The 23,637-nt window shown below is 37.1% G+C and overlaps 1 protein-coding gene across 8 annotated transcripts in view; it reads right to left on the reverse strand.

Annotated features, from left to right (window-relative positions):
• The window catches only part of ift122 (intraflagellar transport 122 homolog (Chlamydomonas)), a 114,198-nt gene that overhangs the window by 43,923 nt on the left and 46,638 nt on the right, over positions 1-23,637 (reverse strand). For all 8 annotated transcript variants that reach the window (XM_051921151.1, XM_051921152.1, XM_051921154.1 and 5 more), the window contains exons 11-18: positions 19,154-19,356; positions 18,798-18,935; positions 18,250-18,414; positions 14,307-14,504; positions 6,880-7,020; positions 6,077-6,130; positions 5,136-5,297; positions 3,695-3,861 (exon numbers count right to left, since the gene is read on the reverse strand). In XM_051921151.1, the coding sequence (XP_051777111.1) occupies positions 3,695-3,861; positions 5,136-5,297; positions 6,077-6,130; positions 6,880-7,020; positions 14,307-14,504; positions 18,250-18,414; positions 18,798-18,935; positions 19,154-19,356 (1,228 nt within the window). The remainder of the gene's footprint in view (positions 1-3,694; positions 3,862-5,135; positions 5,298-6,076; positions 6,131-6,879; positions 7,021-14,306; positions 14,505-18,249; positions 18,415-18,797; positions 18,936-19,153; positions 19,357-23,637) is intronic.

Genomic DNA, 23,637 nt, shown 5'->3' on the forward strand with positions numbered 1-23,637 from the left:
ACATTAAATTCCAAGCCCAAGAGAGGGTCTGGGTTAATGACAAGGAGGTTAAGGATAGAAAACTGCCTAAAAGAGTGGCATAAAGACTCGCACTCACCTTTGATTAGCACTGGCATGAACTTATATCATATAAGTTATATATATATATCATGAACTTAGTGATGTACGTGCTACGTGCTTATACTGTTTACCTCAACAGAATGACTGAAAAGGATGGCTGGATTCTTTAATGATATACTGTCTTAAGAAGGCAAAATGTGTCTTATATACATCCTGAACAGAAGGGAACCGAGTGCCAGTAATACTTCAAGCCGTCTGCCCAATCCACTGTCGCCGTTTGTGATCTGGAGCTGCACAGCTGCAGTACCAGGACGTTATGTAGCCAGTAAGGATGGACTCCCCTAAGCACCTTCAGAAGTCAGCAGTCACAGAAGAAGACATTTATTCTTTCCACAGATGTCAGAGGCTTTTTTGATGATAGCTGAGATGTGTCATGCACACTTTAGGACCTCAGTGATGGTGACGCCAAGACATCTGAAGCTGCTGACATTTTCTACGGTATCCTTACTGATAAAGATGAGATTATAGTCTATAGTCTGCTTTAGTAAAACTATGACTGGCTCCTTGATTTTGCTGGTATTCAAAATGTTTGTTAAACATGTCCATATGTAAAAGTGACTTATCATAAATAAATCAGCCAGTAGTTAAAAAGACATATATTATAGTCTAGTGTGAAATTCTAGTGTACAATAATGGCAAAAATGAATGAATCATGCTTGCTGTTCTATTCTCACCTTATGATTCAGTACTAGGCCTTTAAAAGCAAATTTTGACGTATTACATGATTTTTTAAATGTATATTGTCATAGACAAAATAAAAACATTCATCTACAAAGAGGTGATGTCCGGTTCCTTATACCTCAGCACTAGAAGTATGGACATGTCTGCTGTTTAACACTTCTTAGATAAAAAAACAAGCAGTGCAAGAAGGAAGGAAATGTCTCACACCATGTAACACTGTTTACAATTTATCACAGTAGGAAATTACTGCCAATGTGTTTACTGTATATTTCCATTACTACTGCACATTATGCAGTGATAAGATAAGCTGTTCACTTACCTTTTCATCTGCTTTTTCAATAAGCTAATATTCACACATGTTAAAGGCACATATGAACTTTGTAAGTAGCAAATTTAAGAGTCCTACTTGATAACTTTGGAAGAAGCTGGTTTGGGTGTCTGTTTATTGGTTATCAACACCCCTGCACCATCCCAAATTAATCAGTGTAGACAAATTACAGACCAGTGATCCATTCACAACAAGTTAGTACAAAACAGAACCAACAAGTCAATTCTGTCATCAAATTTGTATAAAAACTGGGCTTTGTAAAGATTCAAACAGCAATATATTCTGGCATTGGAAGGAACTGCAATATGGAGCTTTTAGAAGGCATAAAAAGCTGAATGGTGTAAGGAAGAGCAGTAGCGCTTCAGTTTAGTAAGCCTAAAAATTGCACAAATTATTTGCTGTTATTGGAGAAAAACAAGTCAGGGGCTTTGGCAGTGTTGTGTTTTAAAGTCATTTGGGGTGAATTAAACAGTAATAAAAAACAGAAAGCTAAAGGTAATCATCACTTTATACATTGCTCTGTAATTTTCAGCAAGTACTAAATAAGAGCTCACTACACAAGGATGATGAATCAAGAAAACATTTTTCGTTCTACAGTAAGATGCCCACTTTTTCTTTTCATATGGATGTTGGCCAGAGGGAGGAGTGGGGGTTCAGAAGGAGAAGACAGAAAGCAAGCTGTGATTTTAGTGATTAAAAACTTCCCAGCAATTACTTCTTTTTTCCAGTAGACATAGCTTTCTTATCCATGTCTCAAAGTAAAACAAAAAAGCATAAAATGTGCAGCCCCCCATTCCCATGACTTAATTATGGCAGTAGACCAAATTTCCCAAAATAGGAAACAGTGGGAATATGAAGGCAAGTGATAGTTTGCTTATGTGCCAGCTGGCACTCTCAGAATTTGTGCAGATTCCACAGAAACAGCTGTGTCTTCTTAAAATATTTTTTATTATGTGTTTATAAAATACTGTATATATACATGCACATATTTTATAGTTATGATATGAGTAAGAGTTAATGAGTCTATCACAATTCAAAGTATAATAGATATTAAGGTTAAGATAGCCACCAAAACAAAACATCTCAAAATTGAAATCTCTCAGGCTTTAAATTAAGAGACACGATTTGACACAAATATCTGCTCTGCATTGTATCTTCATTTCACAAACCAGTCAAAACAAGCACTGAGATGTAAGCAATAATGCTTCCTAATAACTAAGACTGCTTAAGCAGCCATCTCTGCCCTGATAGATGTGACTCTCGCCAAACGTTGCTAATCCTCCCATCTTCCATCTAATGCTAAATTGGTTTCTGCACCTGCTTTCTGAAAGGAAACATCCAGCCCTACTGCTTATTGCCTGCAGTTGTATTTTTAATCTTTATCTCTCTACTGCTTGCAAGGTGAATTCATTTTTGTCTCACTATATTTTTGCCACCTGGGGTTAGTTTAGTGTGATGAGATTTATTTTTTTGTTTTTAAACATCTTCTTTCTCAATTGACTAAAAGGTTAAACAATACAACATCTATCCATTATTTACGCTTAATGCCTTAGGGAACTGAAGTGTTTTCTGGACATTGCTGGAAATCTTTTACCATTCAAGACAACTGTCCTCAAATATAATAACCTAATATGTCTATTAATCTGCTTAGGTTGAAAGGACTAAATCCTTTTATTTTTTCATATGTGCACACATCTTCTACACTGCAAGATACTTTAGCCTATTTTGTCAGGAACTGACAAAATGCCAAAATCTAATTAAGACAGAATGTCACTTTGTTAAAAAAAATCAGGTACACAACCCCATATTCACTTGCACTGAGTTAATTAAGAAATATCAATCTAAAATAAATGTTTATGAAATACAGAAGAGCAACTGCAAAGAAATCCACACAGAAACAGAAGACGTATGAAGTCCACGCAAACAGCAAAGGAGACCAAATTTCAGCATAGTCTCCTGGAGTTTAAAGCAGCACAGTTAACACCCAGTGAGAACTCTGCGAAATGGAACATACTAAGCAACGGGGTAGGCGTTTTTAAAAATGAAAGACACGTAGCAAACTCACAGCATTTTACAACTACCAGCCCACTTACTAATACTATAGTAATGCAATGGTCCCTAACTTTGTGGTCACAATCATCATCAGACCATGCTAAAATACAAACCCACTTTCAGGGTAAAATCATTTAGGAGGAATGGGTTGCATCTGTGGTGTGCTGACAACAAGAAGGCATAATATTTGTACACACACACACACACACACACACACACACACATATGTCCTATCACCATGATGCCTAAGTGGTTGGAAGTTGTCCGTAGCTTTATATCACATCTAAACTGGGGAAACGTTTAAGAACCATTGTAGGAATCTTTGCAAACCTTTCTGGAAGTCCAAGGAAACACTAAGCTGAAACCATTTAAAAAGCAAGGCCAATTCCCTATTTGTTCTTTAAATATAGTTAAAAAATGCAAGAATGTGTAATTTAGTCTTACTGTTGTACACAAGGAAGTTTTCAATAATAGCCTTCTCATAAAGTAACCTTAAAAAAAAGCCAAACTTACATATCCACCCAGCCATGGTCTCCTATGATTTCTATGGCCTTCATATGCTCCCCTGCTGAGAGGTACATTGCTGCTGCTGATTTTGGCTCATTGATATTCTTGGCCCAGTCTGCCTGTTTGGTAATCAACATCTTTGTATCCTTTGGGTCTCCTGAGCCAAGGAAATCCTGGAAACATTTTGGACAAAATGTACACACTTTTAATGTTACCCTGCCTGGATACTAAAGCACAAATAAATTAAGGCTTCAAAATAATAGTTTTAGTATTTAGTCTAAGGATTGTAAAATAAATGGGTTTACTTATACATCATGTGATAAATGGTTCCGGTCTGCAAACATATTAAAGCTGGAGATTGAATCTGCTGTGATTTACAACACTGTAAAGGACAACATTCATCTAAACTATAATTTCCATAGGTTGCTATGTAGTCACATAAGTTTTGCTTCTTTTTCACTTTTTTTCTTTTCTTGTTTTTTATGATGACATCATTCTGACCACCTGTGGGTAGATACTCAGGAAGCTTTTAGTCTGAGGACTCAGCATTCAGATTTTATAACCAGCATTCTCCCCCACACTACGCAAACTCTCTAATTCTTATACAAAAAACCACAAGCCACTTGAGCTGAGATACAGAAAAACGTATGAAAATACTATGTATAAGAATCAGGACAATCATTTCTTTTCTTGTCAACATGTCACATTAACAAGGTCATTTTGATCTTTCTCTCCCTCCCAGTTTAACAGCCATTTTCCAGGTTCACTCAGGTTGCTCCCCATCAAAGGGGTTACTGGAGCAGAAACATTTAACAGTCAGATAACCCTTAATGAAGCCAACCTCATTTAGTCACATTTTATGACATATAAGATAGATGGTGACCTTGTTCTAACCCCAGGTCACAGGGGTGGCAAATATGATATGACGGAAATGCAAATGCAGTCAAAGTATTTATGGTATCATAAGTAAAATCACTTAGTGCAACTTTAAATAGCACTCAACTGTGTATATAATAAAGTAGTTATGTGCAGTAATATGTTTCACTTTTTTGTCTTCCTTTAATACAGAAAACCAGCTCATGGCCAGACTTTTGCTGTAGTGGTCTGCACTGCTTTCACAATAGAAATCATTATTGTTAATACTGTCTTAAATATCTAGTCAAAATACTAGTCTCATTATTTCCCAGTAGTTCTCTACGAAATTGAATTTTATGAATAAATAAAACCCAGTTATTGAGGTAATAGATGCTGGTGAGACTATTACCTTAGCTATTAGTTAAAAACATCCACCCACCATTCCATCCATCCATCTACGCATCCATAAGCAAAGTCACTTAACCCAGTTTATAGTACCAGCAGTTTGCTTTTCAGTATACAGTAATTACTTTAAGTAATCAGTTGAAAATGTTTTGAATGTTAGTCAGCTAGAAAGATATTCAACAATCACCTTGGCATATTCAAACATGCGCAGGTCTGTGTACATATTGAGAGCACGACTGTCATTTCCTGTCTTTTTGTACAACTTAGCGGCTTCATGGAACTTCCCCTGGTAGGCAAAAACATCTGCCAGAAACAGATCGTTGTTAGTCTCTCCCCGTTTTTTCCTCTCCTAAGAATAAAAAAAAAACAAACCGAAATCAGCCACTAGTGCCAGCATGTAACAGAAAACATTTATATTCTTTTTATATATTTTATGTTGAAGCTGAAAATACAAAAGTAAGTCAATCCATGTTTGGTACATTTGCCTACATGTCATTTGTTAAGATCAAAACTCCAAGCAACATCTGGCAGAAGCAGAAACATTAAGCAATATAAAGCATCATTAAAAACAAAAACAGTATCAACAGTCACACCACACACATTAACAAAAGAGCACTGCTTACTAAAGGTAAACGTGTCAGAGAAGTACATAGAACAAAATGCGGCATATTCCAGAATAATTCAGGTATGTTAGTGTGATTCTACAACAAATGTAATACATAATATGACACAGTGTCTTCTGCATCCCCTTAATAATGTTCAAAGCAACTCTGAGATTTTGTTTTAAGACACTAAATTACATTCAGCAATATGTACTGTATCGCACAGTCTTAAACTCACAGGACAAGAAAGCCAGCTTGTACTGAATATTTTAATGCAATATTTTTCACAGAATTGCATTACATCAGTTTAATTAATTTGCATATTAATGCTAATTCTTGTTAAAAATATATATTGCCCTTTTCAGAATATTTTAAATTATGCTAAGTAGTTTACTCAGCCTGATTAAGATACCAGTTTCAAATATCAACAGCATTGTCCATAGACCGTGTATACTAAAATACATATCAATTGTGGCTTGTTTGATTCTGCACACTCTGTATATCAATTGCAGTTTCAGTGCCTTACCTCAATGCTATTAATGAGCTCCAGGTACCTTAGATCACGAACTCTAATAAATGCCTACAAAAAACAAACAAACAAACAAACAGTGTAAAAGGCTCAATGTCGCCAGACTCATTGGTAGTTTAGCAGCATATCTTATACTAAGAATAGGTGGTGAGCGCCATCTAGTGATAAAAAAGCACTACTGTATTTTGCAAAAATCTCACAGAATTCCCTTTTCCCTAAATCTCCATTAATTTATATATTGCTTAATTGTTTTAATATGTTCAGTAGTTTAATAATAGGAAACTGTGTTTATTACATTTTAACAAGCAAATTTTAAACAGTTGGTAAAGACAGAGCCTTTCATTCTTTTTAGTCACCTTGGTATTACAATGGGTGTGAACTCTTTTGAACAGAGTCTTAACAAATTCAAAGCTAGTACTAAAAGTGCCAAAGAACTGGCTGAAATGTGCTTATCCAATGGAAACGCCATTAACAGACATTTGGACATGGACCCATCATATGCAGGCTTGAAAAGAAGAACATGCAAATAATAAATAAGACTTTATGACCAATAATCTTCGAACACCACCTCATCAATCCCACCTCCCCACCACATCCACCTATCCTCCCCTACTAATTTGCTATATATTGCCTGAGTTCTTGTAAGTCATGTTCCTCTGATGATGATTCCTGGTAGGAGTAAAAAACTATTTTAACATACATGATACATGTAGATATATATGTATATGTGTGTGTGTGTGTGTGTGGTTAAATATCTCAACATCACTACATCAAGGGACACCTCTATTAGTTCTTTTTACTTTTTTTGCAGTTTCAAAATCCTGTCCTTCCAGAGCTTCCATTGCCAGATCTCGCCAGTCATTGTCAGTTACTCCCAAACAAGCAATCTGGTAGGCTTCTTTAAACATTTTCTTCTCCAGGTACTGGTACATAGGGGCAGACTACATTGTAGAGAAAATGTGTTATTTTATAAGAAAATAATAATTTGTCACTTATTACAGTTATATAAGTCTATACTTATTTAGTTCTATTTACTGCAGGTAAGTTTGAATAGTTTAACAAATAATATTAACCAAACATCTATAACCTGTACAAGTCCATAGATAGATAGATAGATAGATAGATAGATAGATAGATAGATAGATAGATAGACAGACAGATAGATATGAAAGGCGCTATATGATAGATAGATAGATAGATAGATCTGTACACAGCACACCTGATGACACCTATGTGGCTGACATGTTGCGTCTTTAACCTTCTTTCCTTGTCAAGTTGGAAATAACCTTCAAATTTGGATCAACTAGCTCCTCTCCATCATTTACACACATTATATAACATCTTTTAGTACTAAATTATGATTTAACTGAAAGCTGTCAGATGTACAAGATCTTCAACTATAACACCCACAGTTTACTGTAGCTTGGAATTCACACAATTTTTTGGATGTCAAGGCATATCCAGATGCTTGTACAACATATGTGCCTATTGCATTGACATTTACAGATCTGAAGACAGAAGAAAAGCAACTTATAGATAAACAGGTAACAGATAAGTCGAGATATGGGCAAAATTGGTAGAAAACACCATTACACAGGCAACACAAATCCATTTGTTCATTTTCATAAGGCAGGTTTTTCCATTACAGGGTTGCAGCAAGATCAGCCTTTCCTGGATGGAATGACTTTCATTAACAGGGTACATTCACTCACGCACACACACACACCCCTACACAAACACATGCAGATGCATGCAAGGCCAAACAAGAGTCACCAACCACCATATAACAACCATATACAGTGCATCCGGAAAGTATTCACAGCGCGTCACTTTTTCCACATTTTGTTATGTTACAGCCTTATTCCAAAATGGATTAAATTCATTTTTTTCCTCAGAATTCTACACACAACACCCCATAATGACAACGTGAAAAAAGTTTATTTGAGGTTTTTGCAAATTTACTAAAAATAAAAAAACTGAGAAATCCCATGTCCATAAGTATTCACAGCCTTTGCTCAATACTTTGTCGATGCACCTTTGGCAGCAATTACAGCCTCAAGTCTTTTTGAATATGATGCCACACACTTGGCACACCTCTCCTTGGCCAGTTTCGCCCATTCCTCTTTGCAGCACCTCTCATGCTCCATCAGGTTGGATGTGAAGCGTCGGTGCACAGCCATTTTAAGATCTCTCCAGAGATGTTCAATTGGATTCAAGTCTGGGCTCTGGCTGGGCCACTCAAGGACATTCACAGAGTTGTCCTGAAGCCACTCCTTTGATATCTTGGCTGTGTGCTTAGGGTCGTTGTCCTGCTGAAAGATGAACCGTCGCCCCAGTCTGAGGTCAAGAGCGCTCTGGAGCAGGTTTTCATCCAGGATGTCTCTGTACATTGCTGCAGTCATCTTTCCCTTTATCCTGACTAGTCTCCCAGTCCCTGCTGCTGAAAAACATCCCCACAGCATGATGCTGCCACCACCATGCTTCACTGTAGGAATGGTATTGGCCTGGTGTTGAGCGGTGCCTGGTTTCCTCCAAACGTGACGCCTGGCATTCACACCAAAGAGTTCAATCTTTGTCTCATCAGACCAGAGAATTTTCTTTCTCATGGTCTGAGAGTCCTTCAGGTGCCTTTTGGCAAACTCCAGGCGGGCTGCCATGTGCCTTTTACTAAGCAGTGGCTTCCGTCTGGCCACTCTACCATACAGGCCTGATTGGTGGATTGCTGCAGAGATGGTTGTCCTTCTGGAAGGTTCTCCTCTCTCCACAGAGGACCTCTGGAGCTCTGACAGAGTGACCATCGGGTTCTTGGTCACCTCCCTGACTAAGGCCCTTCTCCCCCGATCGCTCAGTTTAGATGGCCGGCCAGCTCTAGGAAGAGTCCTGGTGGTTTCGAACTTCTTCCACTTACAGATGATGGAGGCCACTGTGCTCATTGGGACCTTCAAAGCAGCAGAAATTTTTCTGTAACCTTCCCCAGATTTGTGCCTCGAGACAATCCTGTCTCAGAGGTCTACAGACAATTCCTTTGACTTCATGCTTGGTTTGCGCTCTGACATGAACTGTCAACTGTGGGACCTTATATAGACAGGTGTGTGCCTTTCCAAATCATGTCCAATCAACTAAATTTACCACAGGTGGACTCCAATTAAGCTGCAGAAACATCTCAAGGATGATCAGGGGAAACAGGATGCACCTGAGCTCAATTTTGAGCTTCACGGCAAAGGCTGTGAATACTTATGTACATGTGACTTCTCAGTTTTTTTATTTTTAATAAATTTGCAAAAATCTGAAGTAAACTTTTTTCACGTCATTATGGGGTGTTGTGTGTAGAATTCTGAGCGAAAAAAATAAATTTAATCCATTTTGGAATAAGGCTGTAACATAACAAAATGTGGAAAAAGTGACGCGCTGTGAATACTTTCCGGATGCACTGTAATTGTGATTTGCATGTCAACACAGGGAGAACATGCACTCTCGTCAAACACAAAGTGTTTGAGATGTCCTGCCCCCTGAAACTGAGTGGCAACAACATTAAGTATGTCATCACTCTACCTGCACTTAGGAAAACTGTTATTTTAAAAGAAAGCAAATTTCAGAAATCAGTAAGAGAAAATGGCAGTACTAGAGACCAAAAGAACTCTTTAAACAAGCACCTGTGAGGAGACACAAACTCTTTGAAGATTTATAGTAATACTTGGAAATAAGTTACCAGGTGTGTGCACTGCAATTTAAAATGCTTTGCAAAAGAATTCATATCAAGGCTTGAAAAGCAGTACAGCATATAGAGATTGAGTGTTAAAACATTAAAAAGCTGAACAGCAGCTCACAGTAATAATTAATGCACATCAACATTAATTTCTGGAGAAAATCTGATGTTTCTACACAGACACTCTTCAAACATACCCTAATCATGTCTTGATGGAACACTGCATTAAAACATTAACAAACTAGTTACAAGAGATATATGTAAATCCGCTTTTCTTTTTTTGTTTTTTTAATACTGGGAAAATTGCCCATTTACAAATGAATTACAGCTTTGGAAACTATCAACACACACTTTATCCCACATTACAAGGCTAAAATGTAATAAAGAACTGACCACTTATTTGGAAATAAATGTTTAAATTTGAGTTTAATAGCATATTATAATGAAAGTGGATGAGTTTAAATACTTGGGATCAAGAGTACAGAGTAATGGGGATTGTGGAAGAGAGGTGAAAAAGAGAGTGCAGGCAGGGTGAAGAAGAGTGTCAGGAGTGATTTGTGACAGACAGATATCAGCAAGAGTGAAAGGGAAGGTCTACAGGATGGTAGTGAGACCAGCTATGTTATACAGGTTGGAGACGGTGGCACACACCAGAAAGCAGGAGACAGAGCTGGAAATGTCAGAGTTAAAGATGTTAAGATTCACATTGAGTGTGACGAGGATGGATAGGATTAGAAATGAGGACATTAGAGGGTCAGCTCAGGTTGAACGGTTTGGAGACAAAGTCAGAGAGGTGAGATTGTGTTGGTTTGACATGTGCAGAGGAAAAATGCTGGGTATATTGGGAAAAGGATGCTAAGAATGGAGCTGTCAGGTAAGAGGAAAAGAGGAAGGCCTAGGAGGAGGCTTTTGGATGTGGTGAGGGAAGACATGCAGGTGATGGGTGTGACAGAGGAAGATGTAGAGAGACAGGAAGCTATGGAAAAAGATGATCCAATGTTGGTGACCCCTAATGGAAGCAGCCGAAGAAGAAGTTAAAAATATACAGCAGTATACTGTGTTTTATTTATGAGCAAGACAATTACAATGTACTTAAATACACTTGAATTATAGAAAAAATGTATATTAGTAAGTTACTCTGCTACTTTAATATAAATGTTATAAACAAACAAGTGACTTAGCTATTGGCTATCATTAAGGCATCATTTAGTCCCTTATCCTAATAAGAGTTTAATCTGGTGTTTCAATTCTGAGGCACTGGTCTTATCCACTTTAGGGACAGTCACCAGAAAGAGCCCTCAGCTGGTAACCGTGGCCTCCTACAAATCCATTGTGGACACAAGGGGGCGATCCACTTCCCCAAACACCCAACACAAGCAAAACAAGTTTAAAAGGCAAAGAGTCTTTTATTGTGTGTTTTTTACTACCATAGCCACAAGCACAATAAAGCACTGTATAGCACAACTCTTTCATGCCTTCACTCACTGTTCACTGCCTCCTCTACTCCTACCCACAAGCATTGTTGACCTTTCTCCTGACTCACGTGAGGCCGGCAGCTCCTTTAATCTCACAACCGGGAGTACTTCTGGTGCTCCATAGACATGGTGCGAAAGCATGAAGTAGTGCTCCCCAGTCCCTGCAGCATGCCCTAGTGGCTCCCACGAAATCCAACAGGGCTGAGTCCAATAACTCCATGTCCCACGCTGCCCTGTGACAATCCGACACACCGCTAAAACCCTGGAGGGGCTGCCATTTAGTGTTCCGGGGGAGATAATGCCCTGTGCACACTCCCTTGGTCCTTCCATCCCGGGCATCCTACCCAGGTAAGGATGAGGGCTGTCCTTCACACAATCTAAACAGCCCACGCCAAATGCAGAGGTTTTGATCCTAATATGTTATTTCTTTCTAAATTCCTAGTGTAAAAACCTGTCATTTATAGATGTGATGACATTTAAAGTGTGAAGCAACTATGGTGATAGTCATGTCTGCCTGCCTGCCTGCCCGTCCGTCCATCCATCCATCCACATGAAACAACTCACCGATTTTGTTGAAATATGACCATCTTATTCTTCAAGTAAATTTGATGGAACAGTTCCGTTTTCATTGAGATGTCTTGAACAGATTGTGCTATACAAAGTTTTGAAAGTTCAAAATCTCCCAGAAATATGACCATCTTATTCTTCAAGTAAATTTGATGGAACAGTTCCGTTTTCATTGAGATGTCTTGAACAGATTGTGCTATACAAAGTTTTGAAAGTTCAAAATCTCCCATTGAAAAGCATTGCTGAATTTGCAAACTCATCTGTCTTTACATGGAGAAACATTTTGTGTGAATTCAACTACGAATTTGTTTAGTGTTTCAAAGTATATTGCATGCAACAAGGACCACGCTGGCTACTAATACTAAGGAAAGGGCAGGATTACAGTTTGGACGGTGCTACATACTCAGCGGTTTATGAGAATGTACAACAGACTGAGCATGCGTTACGATTTATCCATACCCAAAGACTTGCTTCTGCTGTCGTGTATCTTCAGACTGCAAGTAAAATCTTAACATAAATCTCACCTTTCGTATTCCCATCACACAACTCATCACTTCCTTTCCAAGTTCTTATTTATATAATTTTAACAAATATATAAATAATTATTATATTAATATTTTAATAGCTAGATGGGGGAACATATTTTAGTTACTTTTCTCCTTTCATAGGGTATTATTGATTGTGATTTTATGCTAGTATTAGTAATTTTGTATTAACTGATACTTTCATTTACTAATCACTGGTTACTACTCTATTGGGTATACTTTAACAAATGTTATGTTTAAGAAAATTGAGCAACAGTTAGTCACAGACCTGCCACTACTAACACACATCAATTGATGACCTTTTCAGATCACTTGAATTGTATAAAAGCTATTGAGCCACATAATATGCTGATTTGTGCTCCATTTTTAACTCCATTGTAAAGTACTGTTAAAAAACATATATTTAATGTAGACTACTATCATATGCAATTGCATTCTTCTACCGCTATTATTTCTGAATATGACACATTGTTACAAAAATATTTAATAAGTAAAAATGTAATAGCTAACTCTCTGATTAAGTACTGCAAACAAAATATGGGAAATGCTCCAACATTTATATTAGTTAACTTAGTCGCCGAATACACCTGAACGTTACACTAAGTGCACACTGTCTAACTTGTTATTATCTCATTTAACACCTGTTACAGTCTATATCACAAATGTTGCTTGTTCATTCTAAGTTTCTTTTAATATTGATTGAGTTTAAAACAATACTTCACACTTTAGGATATAAAGACTCTCTACAACTCATTACATGTTCAATGAATTGATAATTTTGGAATATGGTAACCAGTTTACTTTACAAACCAATTACAGTAATCAAAAATAGCATTTTGGATTATTAAGGCAAAAAATTCATCATGATGGTGCTATGATACAGAGGAGCGTTCTCAAACTCTGGTCCTGGAGGGCCGCAGTGGCTGCAGGTTTTCATTTTAACCCTTTACTTAATTCATGACCTGTTTTGCTGCTAATTAATTCCTTTTTGTTTCATTTTAATTGACTTGTTTTTTAAGATTTGTTCCCCTGGATCTCTTCATCGTTCCTCTGAATTGCTTCATTTCTTTCCTTAAATGGCACCCAAACAGAAATGAAACGTGAAGTGAGTGAGCCAACAGAAGACCAACTAAGTCAGGGCCTCAAACTCCAACAAGTTGCTTAATTAGGCGTTGTGTCTTGCTGTTAATAAAACCCTTTCTTTAATTCCATGGATTGTTGCTGCTCTCGATGGCAGACATTTCCAAAATTATTGATTTTCTCTTTTCTAAGAGCACTATTAAAATGTTTTGTGGACCTAAGCAGATGAGCATCCCTGAGACTTTCATCTTTCTTTATTTTCAGATATTGTGTGATGGACACAGTTTGCTGGTCATGTTTTGGCTCATTTTATATCTCTTTATTGTTTGACTGCTAATTAAGGAAAAAGAAACAATTGAGGGGTCAGAGTCTTCAAGAACAAGTCAATTAAAATGAATTCAAAAGAAGTTAATTAGCAGCAAAAACAGGTCACTAATTAAGAAAAGGGTCAGAATGAAAACCTGCAGCCACTGTGGCACCCCAGGACTGGAGTTTGAGACCAATGAAAAGGCAAAGCTAAATTTGCTTGTGAATTTCACAACCAACAAGATGCAATATCAAGAACTGACAATGTTTAGAATCTGTTCAAGCAGCAGGAATCTCTCAATGCCATGTTTCTTATAAAACATGGCCAACAGAAGAAAACAAAAAAAAAACTACTACTCGAGTGACAGGACAATAAACTTCATGTGATACATTGGTAACAGAAACAACGCTGCTGGGGTTTATAAAAAAAAGCAACACAAACTCAGGAGTGACCCTTAATTTCAAAATTTGAATTAATTAGTGGAAAAGTAACTGGAAAAGTTATCTGTATTTTTGTAAAAATGAGAACTAAAGGTGATCTTCTTTACCTGAGGAACTTCAACTGCAGACATTGAATAGACATGTAAACAAAAAATCTTGGAACCATTGTAGCCCACCACAAAACCTTGGAGTTTCTGCTGGTGAACTGGAAAATTGCTGGCTTTGATGTTCAGATAGCCACTGCCTGAGAAGCACAGCATGTCCTCACATTGAGTATTCCAGGCCACACTATTAGCATTTGGTTCCTATACAGAGGAAGACAGAAAAGGGTAAATAGGGAAAATATTTAACACAATATTGTTCCATAAGCACATACAGTACATTAAAAGTCTCATGCTTGTTTAATATTATTTTGTTGGCACAGATGCTATTCACATACTGAATCCTTTAGTGCAATTCCATTAGTGCTGTATGATACATCATCTTTGCTAAATTAATAAATATTTCTCAATTCACAATGTTCTAAACATAATCATACTTAAGTGATGTGGAGAGAAGGGCAAATAACTATTAATCATCAGAAAATGCCTTTATGGGGTTAAACAAAGAAATTTACTCTTAAATAATCTAGTTGAAATAAATGGCATGGCCCTGAAACTAAGCAAATACACGTTAATATGCTGTGTAGTTCTTTTAAGCATGCTTCAGTCACACTAACATAACCTACAGTAAGTTGTGCCCCCACCCGCTCTACCACCCAGCCATCTCCCAGATGTAATTTAAATCCTGCTAGTTGCTGTACCTTCCCTGCAAAAATGTGTAAGAGAGTCAGAATAAATTAACACTTATTTCAATAGAAAGCATCAAAACCCAAACCTTAGTAGTCAATTGAACTAAAAAAGAACTCTGCTACTATGAGTGACACTTGGGAGTTTTTAAATGCAAAGGACCAATGTTAATCTTGCAATTTTACACTCATACACTCATTCAACCAGTTACATATCATCTTGCCAGCCTTCACCCTACATAGTGAAGTGGCAACATCAACTGTTGAATTCACGGCAGCACACTGTAGTGGATTCTGAAAGAACCAGAATATTGCTGACACAGGAATTTCTCTAGGAAACTAAAACACTAGCACTAAACTATTTTTCCAATGAACCATTTAAAAAAGAGCTCAAAAGCTACTTGCTGGAAAAGGTTTGCGTTCCTGACTGGAGCATTTAGTTCAAACAGAGGTGTTTGACACAGGAAGGCGCATTAAACACTGAAGTAGCACAGAGGAGAACAACCAAGCACATCCCAGGATTTAAAGGCATGTTGCCCTCTAACAAATTGAAAGAATTAAGCTTGTTCAGTCTCGAGCAGAGGAGACTGAGAGGGGACCTAATTCAAGTTTTCAAAATTCTAAAAGACATCGATAAAGTACATCCAGAAGAATTCTTTCAACTTAATTGATACAAACTAGAGAGTTCCAAAGCACCATATGCACATCAGTGGAAATTAAGGAGAAATGCATTTAGGACTAAAGGCAGGAAGAACTTCTTTAAACAAAGAGTTGTGGGACTCTTAAACAAATTACTGAGACATGGAGTTCATACAGAAACCCTGGCAACGTTTAAGAAGAATCTGATTGAGATATTGGAACAGCTTAGCTAGTGACTAACCAAACAAACTTGATGGACTGAATGGCATTTTAAAGTTCAGCAGTGCTGCACTGACTCAGAGTCAAAATGTTTTTATTTCTGGTGCATAACCCAATTGGACCATTAGTTATATAAAAAAAATGCATTGTGCATGCTTTTTTCACCAATCAGACCCACAATAAACTTTGACTTAAATACAGTAATTAATAGACATCAGTTTTTCTGCTTGCACATGGACGTCTTATCAACTTAAGAAGCATAAAACATGCTTTTTAAAACATAAGCATTCTATACACTACAAAGATTTTGAAAAATGGTCATAATATTATGAAAAATCAATGTATTATTTATTGAAAATGTTGCCCCTTCCTTCTTCCACTGTACGCATAGCATCCTGGGAAATTATTTTTGTATCAACCACCTTAGCGTTAGACCGGAGCGTCACATGGACTGTAAAAAACAGTTCTAAAAGAGTTATTCCCGAGTGTCAAGCATGCAACTGTATAGACGCGTCTTGCGTAAAACTTGGGCTTTAAAAGTGCCAACAGCATTAGTGTTGAGCATTACTCGGGCAACCGTGTAGACACATCTTGTGTAAGTGTCAGGCCAGAGCGTTACCCAGGCAGAGGTGTAGATGCGTCTTCTTCTAGCCTCATAATGGTGTCTCTTAAGAAACGCCTGTCATCAGCAGTGATGATGAAGTGAATCTGTCTTCAGGCAGTGAAATTGAAATGGCCAGTGAAACTGAAAGTGATTCTGGGAATTGGAAACTAACTCCTGTGTCACTTGCACATGTGTTGTTCATATTAATATTATTCATTATTTATATTATTTGTATCATTATTATACTTTCTCCACTTCTGACTTTGTACTTTTACTGTTTTGCACATTTTACATTAGAAAGATGAGATTTAATAAAAATGAAATGTTTCAAGCCAAAAAATGTAATGTTTTTTTACATGCTTTTTGAGAAAAAATGTAACACTAAAGAGGACATTTTCCTTGGTTATGAGCTACATTAACCAATACGTAAGAAAAATGGAATAAAATGAATTCTGAAATGGGGGAAAAAAATGAAACAATTATGTTTATCAATGGCTGCTTCATTAAGAGATGATTTTCAATATAGCACGGCTCTGCCAAAGTTTTAAAGATATTATTTTACTTTCATAAAATATTACTAGTTAAAAGTTCAAAAGTGACAAACTACAACCTGCAATGCATGGATTACAAGGAAATAAGGAGAAAGAGACACATAATCATTGCTGAAGAAAGGCAGCCAAGGTGCCCTCAAAAATAAGAGGCTTACTAGACTTAGCTGGGTTTAAGATACCTTTTGTCCGATTATCAGTCTTGATGAGTATGTGCATAGGATATCAGAGCAAAGAAATTAAACTGAACTGGCAGCTCCCAAAGGAATAAAGACTTTCCAAATGTATTTGACTTACTATACTATAATATAAAAAGTTTTACTTTTACAAAGTTATTTTGGAGGCACAGCAGTCAGTACTCTTGTTTCACATATCCAGGAGATGGAGTTTCACATCCTTTGGGTATTCACTGCTTGAGTGGATTGCACATGCTATTTTAAAAGACCATCATAAAATATTTCAGTTTTACAAAAATATAGCCTATTTGAATGGGTGCTTAGCTGGCTAAAGAAAAGTGAGGCTTGGGAGGAAATGCCAGAGGTGGCAATGCCTCTTGACCACTAGATAATAAACATTTTCAGAAGGGAACACATGGAATTGCGCCATCTGTCTAATACAAGGAATACCGTGGAAGTTGCCAGGGAAAGTAAGTACGACAAAAGGCTCAGACATGTTGGGAAGCAGCCAACAAAGAGATGACCAGGCCAGAGTAGTTGGGAAGAACTGATTAAAGCATCTCAGCACCCCTGGAATATTCAATGAAGCAACGTGAAGAATGGAATATATGCTCAAAAGGCCAAAAGTAGTGAGGTGAAGATCTGGAGAGAACAGAGCAGGAATGGAAAGTGAGAAAGAGAGTGCTTTGGTGTGGTATAGTGGTAGATAAATGGATACCTACAAATGGACAGGATATTCAAGACCAGAGAAGCAGCAGGGATTTGTTTCTGTTTCATTTATTAGTAGTTTCAGTACTCCCTTTTGAGCGCCTTTCCCTATGGTCACTTCAGTTAATAGCTGTGTGATTTTTCTTAACCTTTGGACTCCTAGGCAGTGACTGATTACTACAAGGGCCCTTTCCTGTAACATCAATTATAAACATACTGGAAACTCAGAGAAAGCATATTAGCCCTTAAGTAGGGCATATGTTCTTGTCTCATGTGTTTCTTAGACATTTCCAGTTTGCATGATTTTTTTTTTTTTTGCTAAATAAAAAATAATGTCAAAGTTATTCATTATAAGCAGTCAATCTGTACCTGGAAGAGCAGCTCCTTTGTACGAATATCATAGACAAGGCATGTGTTATGCTCATCAACTACAGCTAATTTATTCCGAGATGCACTCATGTCCAGGCAGCGCACAGATGTCACCTGTTTCAGCAGTGTGATGGCAAACGGATTGTCGACAAATATTTTTAGAATCTAAAGAAACACAAACCAGTTAAACTTTTTACTGATGAAAAAAGTCTTGCAGTATTAATATGTTGATGTTGATTTATGCAAGAAATATTAGAAAGACGTGAGCTTCTGTAACCAGGCTTTAAATCACAGACATTTTTTTTTTTTTTTTACATTTTTCATGATCATAAAACAAATGCTATGATAATATGCAATTCTATAATTATAGGTGTTTTTGAATGATTCATTAGAACTTTAACACTGCTAAATGTTAATATTATAATAATAAAACACCATATTGACAAACTTTGTTCATATTTATATATAAAGCTTAAAATATTAAAATCAAGAAAGAATGTGACATTTTTATTCAACTGCATAGTAGAAATAACTTGACAGTTACTTACGGCTCCATTTTTTAGGCCTACCAAAAGACCTTCTCTTCCTGGTGGACCACCAATGACTTTTATGTAACGGATTAAGGATTCCATAAGCCATTCTCTCTCTTTAATACTGTTAAATGACAAACACTGGAGCCTTTTTTCCTAAAACCATTTAAAGAATCATCATCAATAAGCTGTCCAAATTGTGACATTAAGGTGTTGTATATAGCTACAATATTTAATATCATCAACATTTTGACATATTTATGTAAATCAAAGGAGTTTCTAAAGTATTAGTATTTAGAAATATAACAATCTCTGTCTCAATAACACAATACAAACACATTCAGGAATATTTTCTTAAAACTCGTATAACTTACGTGGCATAAAATGATATGTTGTGAACAAACAACCAACAGGCTGCACTCAAATCTTTTGCAGATTTTTTCTTTTACACGATAATGCATATCTGTGGAGTCATCGGAGTACAGTTCATAAATCAGGATTTTCTCTGGTAGTTGGATTGCCAATCTGTTTTTGTAAATGGCAATTTTCTTAACTAGCTCTCTACATTTAATCCTCACTGAAATGAAAAATATTGCATTATATTATGCTTTCATATATTTGTGTAAAATGCAATATAATGTAAATACAATGTAAAAAAATATATGCAATAGAAATGCAAAAAAGAAACTATATTTAATAAAAGGACTGTACTATTAAAGACTGACTTCTAGATTAACAAAACAGTTTTATAACATCATCAAATTTGAACGCTAAATGGATTTTATTCCATTAAAAAAATTACTGCATTTAAAAAAAAAAAAGATTAAGTGATTTTACTGCATTTCCAGTAGAGAGCATGATTTGCTATTTGTACATTATTTATTTGCAATGTCTGGCTCAATCCCTGGAGCCCAAAGATCAATTTTGCACTTTTCATATTCTCATTTTATATTTGATTCAGACAATTCCTCCTTTGATCCATTAGGATTAAAAGTCAATATGGAGGTAAAGAATTTAGGGGTAATCATTGACTCTAACCTGAATTTTAAATCACATATTAATCAGATTACTAGGACAGCATTTCTTCACTTAAGAAATACAGTATAGCAAAAGTTAGACCTCTTATAACATTGCAAGATGCTGAGAAATTAGTTCACGCTTTTGTTTTCAGTCGACTAGATTACTGTAACGCACTCCTCTCAGGACTACCCAACAAAGACATCAATCGATTGCAACGAGTGCAGAATGCAGCTGCTAGAATCTTAACTAGGAAAAGAAAATCCGAGCACATTTCTCCAGTTTTGATGTCACTACACTGGTTACCTGTGTCATTCAGAATTGACTTTAAAATACTGCTTATGATTTACAAAGCCTTAAAAAATCTCACTCCATCTTATATTTCAGAATGTCTTACATCTTACACTCCAAATCATAACTTTAGATCTTCAAATGAGTGTCTACTTAGAATTCCAAGAGCTAAACTTGAAAGAAGAGGTGAGGCGGCCTTCTGCTGTTTTGCACCTAAAATCTGGAATAGCTTACCAATAGGAAATTCGCCAGGCTAATACAGTGGAGCACTTTAAAACACTGCTGAAAACACATTACTTTAACATGGATTTCTCATAGCTTCATTTTAGTTTAATCCTGATGCTCTGTATATTCAATTAATTATCATTATTATTCATGTTGGCTCTAAAATCTGTACTAGCCCCTACTTTCTCTTCTGTTCTTTTGCCGGTTTTCTGTGGTGGCAATCTACGCCACCACCACCTGATCAAAGCACCGTGATGTCCTTACATTGATGGATTAAAAGTCAGAAGTCCACATGACCATCATCATCAAATTCTTCCATGAGAACCCTGAATACAGTGAGGACTGATTGAGGTCATTAATGTTAGTTAGAATGCCTAGAGGGGGCTGGGTGGTCTCGTGGCCTGGAACTCCTGCAGATTTTATTTTTTTCTCCAGCCATCTGGAGTTTTTTTGTTTTTTCTGTCCTCCCTGGCCATCGGACCTTTCTTTAACTCTATGCTAATTAGTGTTCCCTAATTTTAATTCTTATTTATTTTGTCTTTTTTCTCTTTCTTCATCATGTAAAGCACTTTTTCATACAAATAATGTATCTCAATGTGCTATAGAAATAAATGTTGTTGTTGTTATTATTGTTGTTGCACAGACATCATATCAAGAAAACAAAGCCAACTGCTCTTTGAGCTACCCTTTATTTAGAAGATAATGAGTAAACAGCGAACACATAAATCATAATTAAGTAAAATGTTCCATCCATCCATTTTCTGTACCTCATTGATACACACTTTCAAGTATTTTTAAGCTGTGGTGGGTTGGCACGCTGCCCAGGATTGGTTCCTGCCTTGTGCCCTGTGTTGGCTGGGATTGGCTCCAGCAGACCCCCGTGACCCTGTGTTCGGATTCAGCGGGTTGGAAAATGGATGGATAGATGGAAGTATTTTTAAGATTGCAAAGGAATCAAAGAGCAAGTCTTTGAACTATGAGAAGAACTTGAAGTTAGCTCCTATCATAACAGGCGAAGAAGCACATTGACTCTATAAGCAAGTAACCCAGTGCTCAAATGAACAACATGTCAACTATATAGGAGGCAACAATGCTAAACTACTTTTGTTGATAACATTATGCTCATAATAAATCCAGTGGTCAATTTCCTAAATTCACTTAGTCCATTATGGGGTCATGAGGAACCACAGTCTATGAGAACATATGAGTATTTACATTTGAAAAGTAGGCTGTGCAAAAATCTTACTTATAAAGACACCAGTTGACTTACAACCCCAATTCCTATGAAGTTAGGACGTTGTGTAAAATGTAAATAAAAACAGAATACAATGATTTGCATATCTTTACTAATCTTTTCAACCTATATTCAATTGAATACACTACAAAGACAAGATATCAAATGTTCAAACTGATAAACTTTATTGTTGTTTTGCAAATCTTCACTCATTTTGAATTTGATGCCTGCAACACGTTCCAAAAAAGCTGGGACAGGGGCATGTTTACCACTGTGTTATATCACCTTTCCTTTTAACAACATTCAATAAGCGTTTGGGAACTGAGGACACTAATTGTTGAAGCTGTGTATGTAGAATTCTTTCCCATTCTTGCTTGATGTACAACTTCAGTTGCTCAACAGTCCGGGGTCTCCGTTGTCGTATTTTGCGCTTCATAATGTGCCACATATTTTCAATGGGAGACAGGTGTGGACTGCAGGCAGGCCAGTCTAGTACCCGCACTCTTTTACTACGAAGCCACGCTGTTGTAACACATGCAGAATGTGGCTTCGCATTGTCCTGCTGAAATAAGCAGGGATGTCCTTGAAAAAGATGTCGCTTGGATGGCAGCATATGTTGCTCCAAAACCTGTATGTACCTTTCAGCATTAATGGTGCCTTCACAGATGTGCAAGTTACCCATGCCATGGGCACTAACACACCACCATACCATCACAGATTGCTGGCTTTTGAACTTTGCGCCGATAACAATCTGGATGGTCCTTTTCCTCTTTGGCCCGAAGGACACGACGTCCATGATTTCCAAAAACAATTTGAAATGTGGACTCGTCAGACCACAGCACACTTTTACACTTTGCATCAGTCCATCTCAGATGAGCTTGGGCCCAGAGAAGCCGGAGGCGTTTCTGGGTGTTGTTGATATATGGCTTTCACTTTGCATGGTAGAGTTTTAACTTGCACTTGTAGATGTAGTGACGAACTGTGTTAACTGACAATGGTTTTCTGAAGTATTCCTGAGCCCACGTGGTAATATCCTTTACAGAATGATGTCGGTTTTTAATGCAGTGCCGCCTGAGGGATCAAAGGTCACGGGCATCCAGTGTTGGTATTCGGCCTTGCCGCTTACGTGCAGAGATTTCTCCAGATTCTCTGAATCTTTTGATGATATTATGGACAGTAGATGATGAAATCCCTAGATTCCTTGTAATTGTACGTTGAGAAACGTTGTTCTTAAACTGCTAGACTATTTGCCCACGCAGTTGTTCACAAAGTGGTGAACCTCGCCCCATCTTTGCTTGTGAACGACTGAGCCTTTTGGGGATGATCCTTTCATACCCAATCATGACAAACACCTGTTTCCAAAAAACCTGTTCACCTGTGGAATGTTCAAAACAGGTGTTTTTTGAACATTCCTCAACTTTCCCAGTCTTTTGCTGCCCCGTCTCATCTTTTTTGGAACGTGTTGCAGGCATCAAATTCAAAATGAGTGAAGATTTGCAAAGCAACAATAAAGTTTATCAGTTTGAACATTCGATATCTTGTCTTCGTAGTGTATTCAAATGAATATAGGTTGAAAAGGATTTGCAAATCATTCTATTCTGTTTTTATTTACATTTTACACAACGTCCCAACTTCATTGGAATTGGGGTTGTACATTGATTTACACATAAGCCTCAGATAGCTCCAACAAACTTATTATAGTCAGTTATTGGATGAAATAGGACCTTGGCAAAAAGAGTATATAGTCATCTAATGTTTGGTAACACCATGCTTTAACAGTGCAATGCCACAAAGAATCCTAGAACCTTATTGGTATGGATTCTGCAAGATCTCCCCACGTCCGTGAGGTTTTCCTCCAGTTACTCAAAGATGTACAGGTTACATTAACTCTAAACTGGTATAGTGTGGAGTGTGTGTGGGAGTGTGTGAAAGTGTTCTCTACAATGGACTAGAATCCAAACCATGGCTGTCTCCTGCCTAGCACAAAGTGCCGCTAGAATAGATTCTGACATTTCACGAATCTAAAACTGGATTAGGAAGGTTTGATAATGGATGGAGGGAAGGATACAATTACTGAATGACTTGTTGATG

The sequence above is a fragment of the Erpetoichthys calabaricus genome, chromosome 18, assembly GCF_900747795.2.
Source record: "Erpetoichthys calabaricus chromosome 18, fErpCal1.3, whole genome shotgun sequence".
In the NCBI taxonomy this organism is placed as follows: domain Eukaryota; kingdom Metazoa; phylum Chordata; class Cladistia; order Polypteriformes; family Polypteridae; genus Erpetoichthys; species Erpetoichthys calabaricus.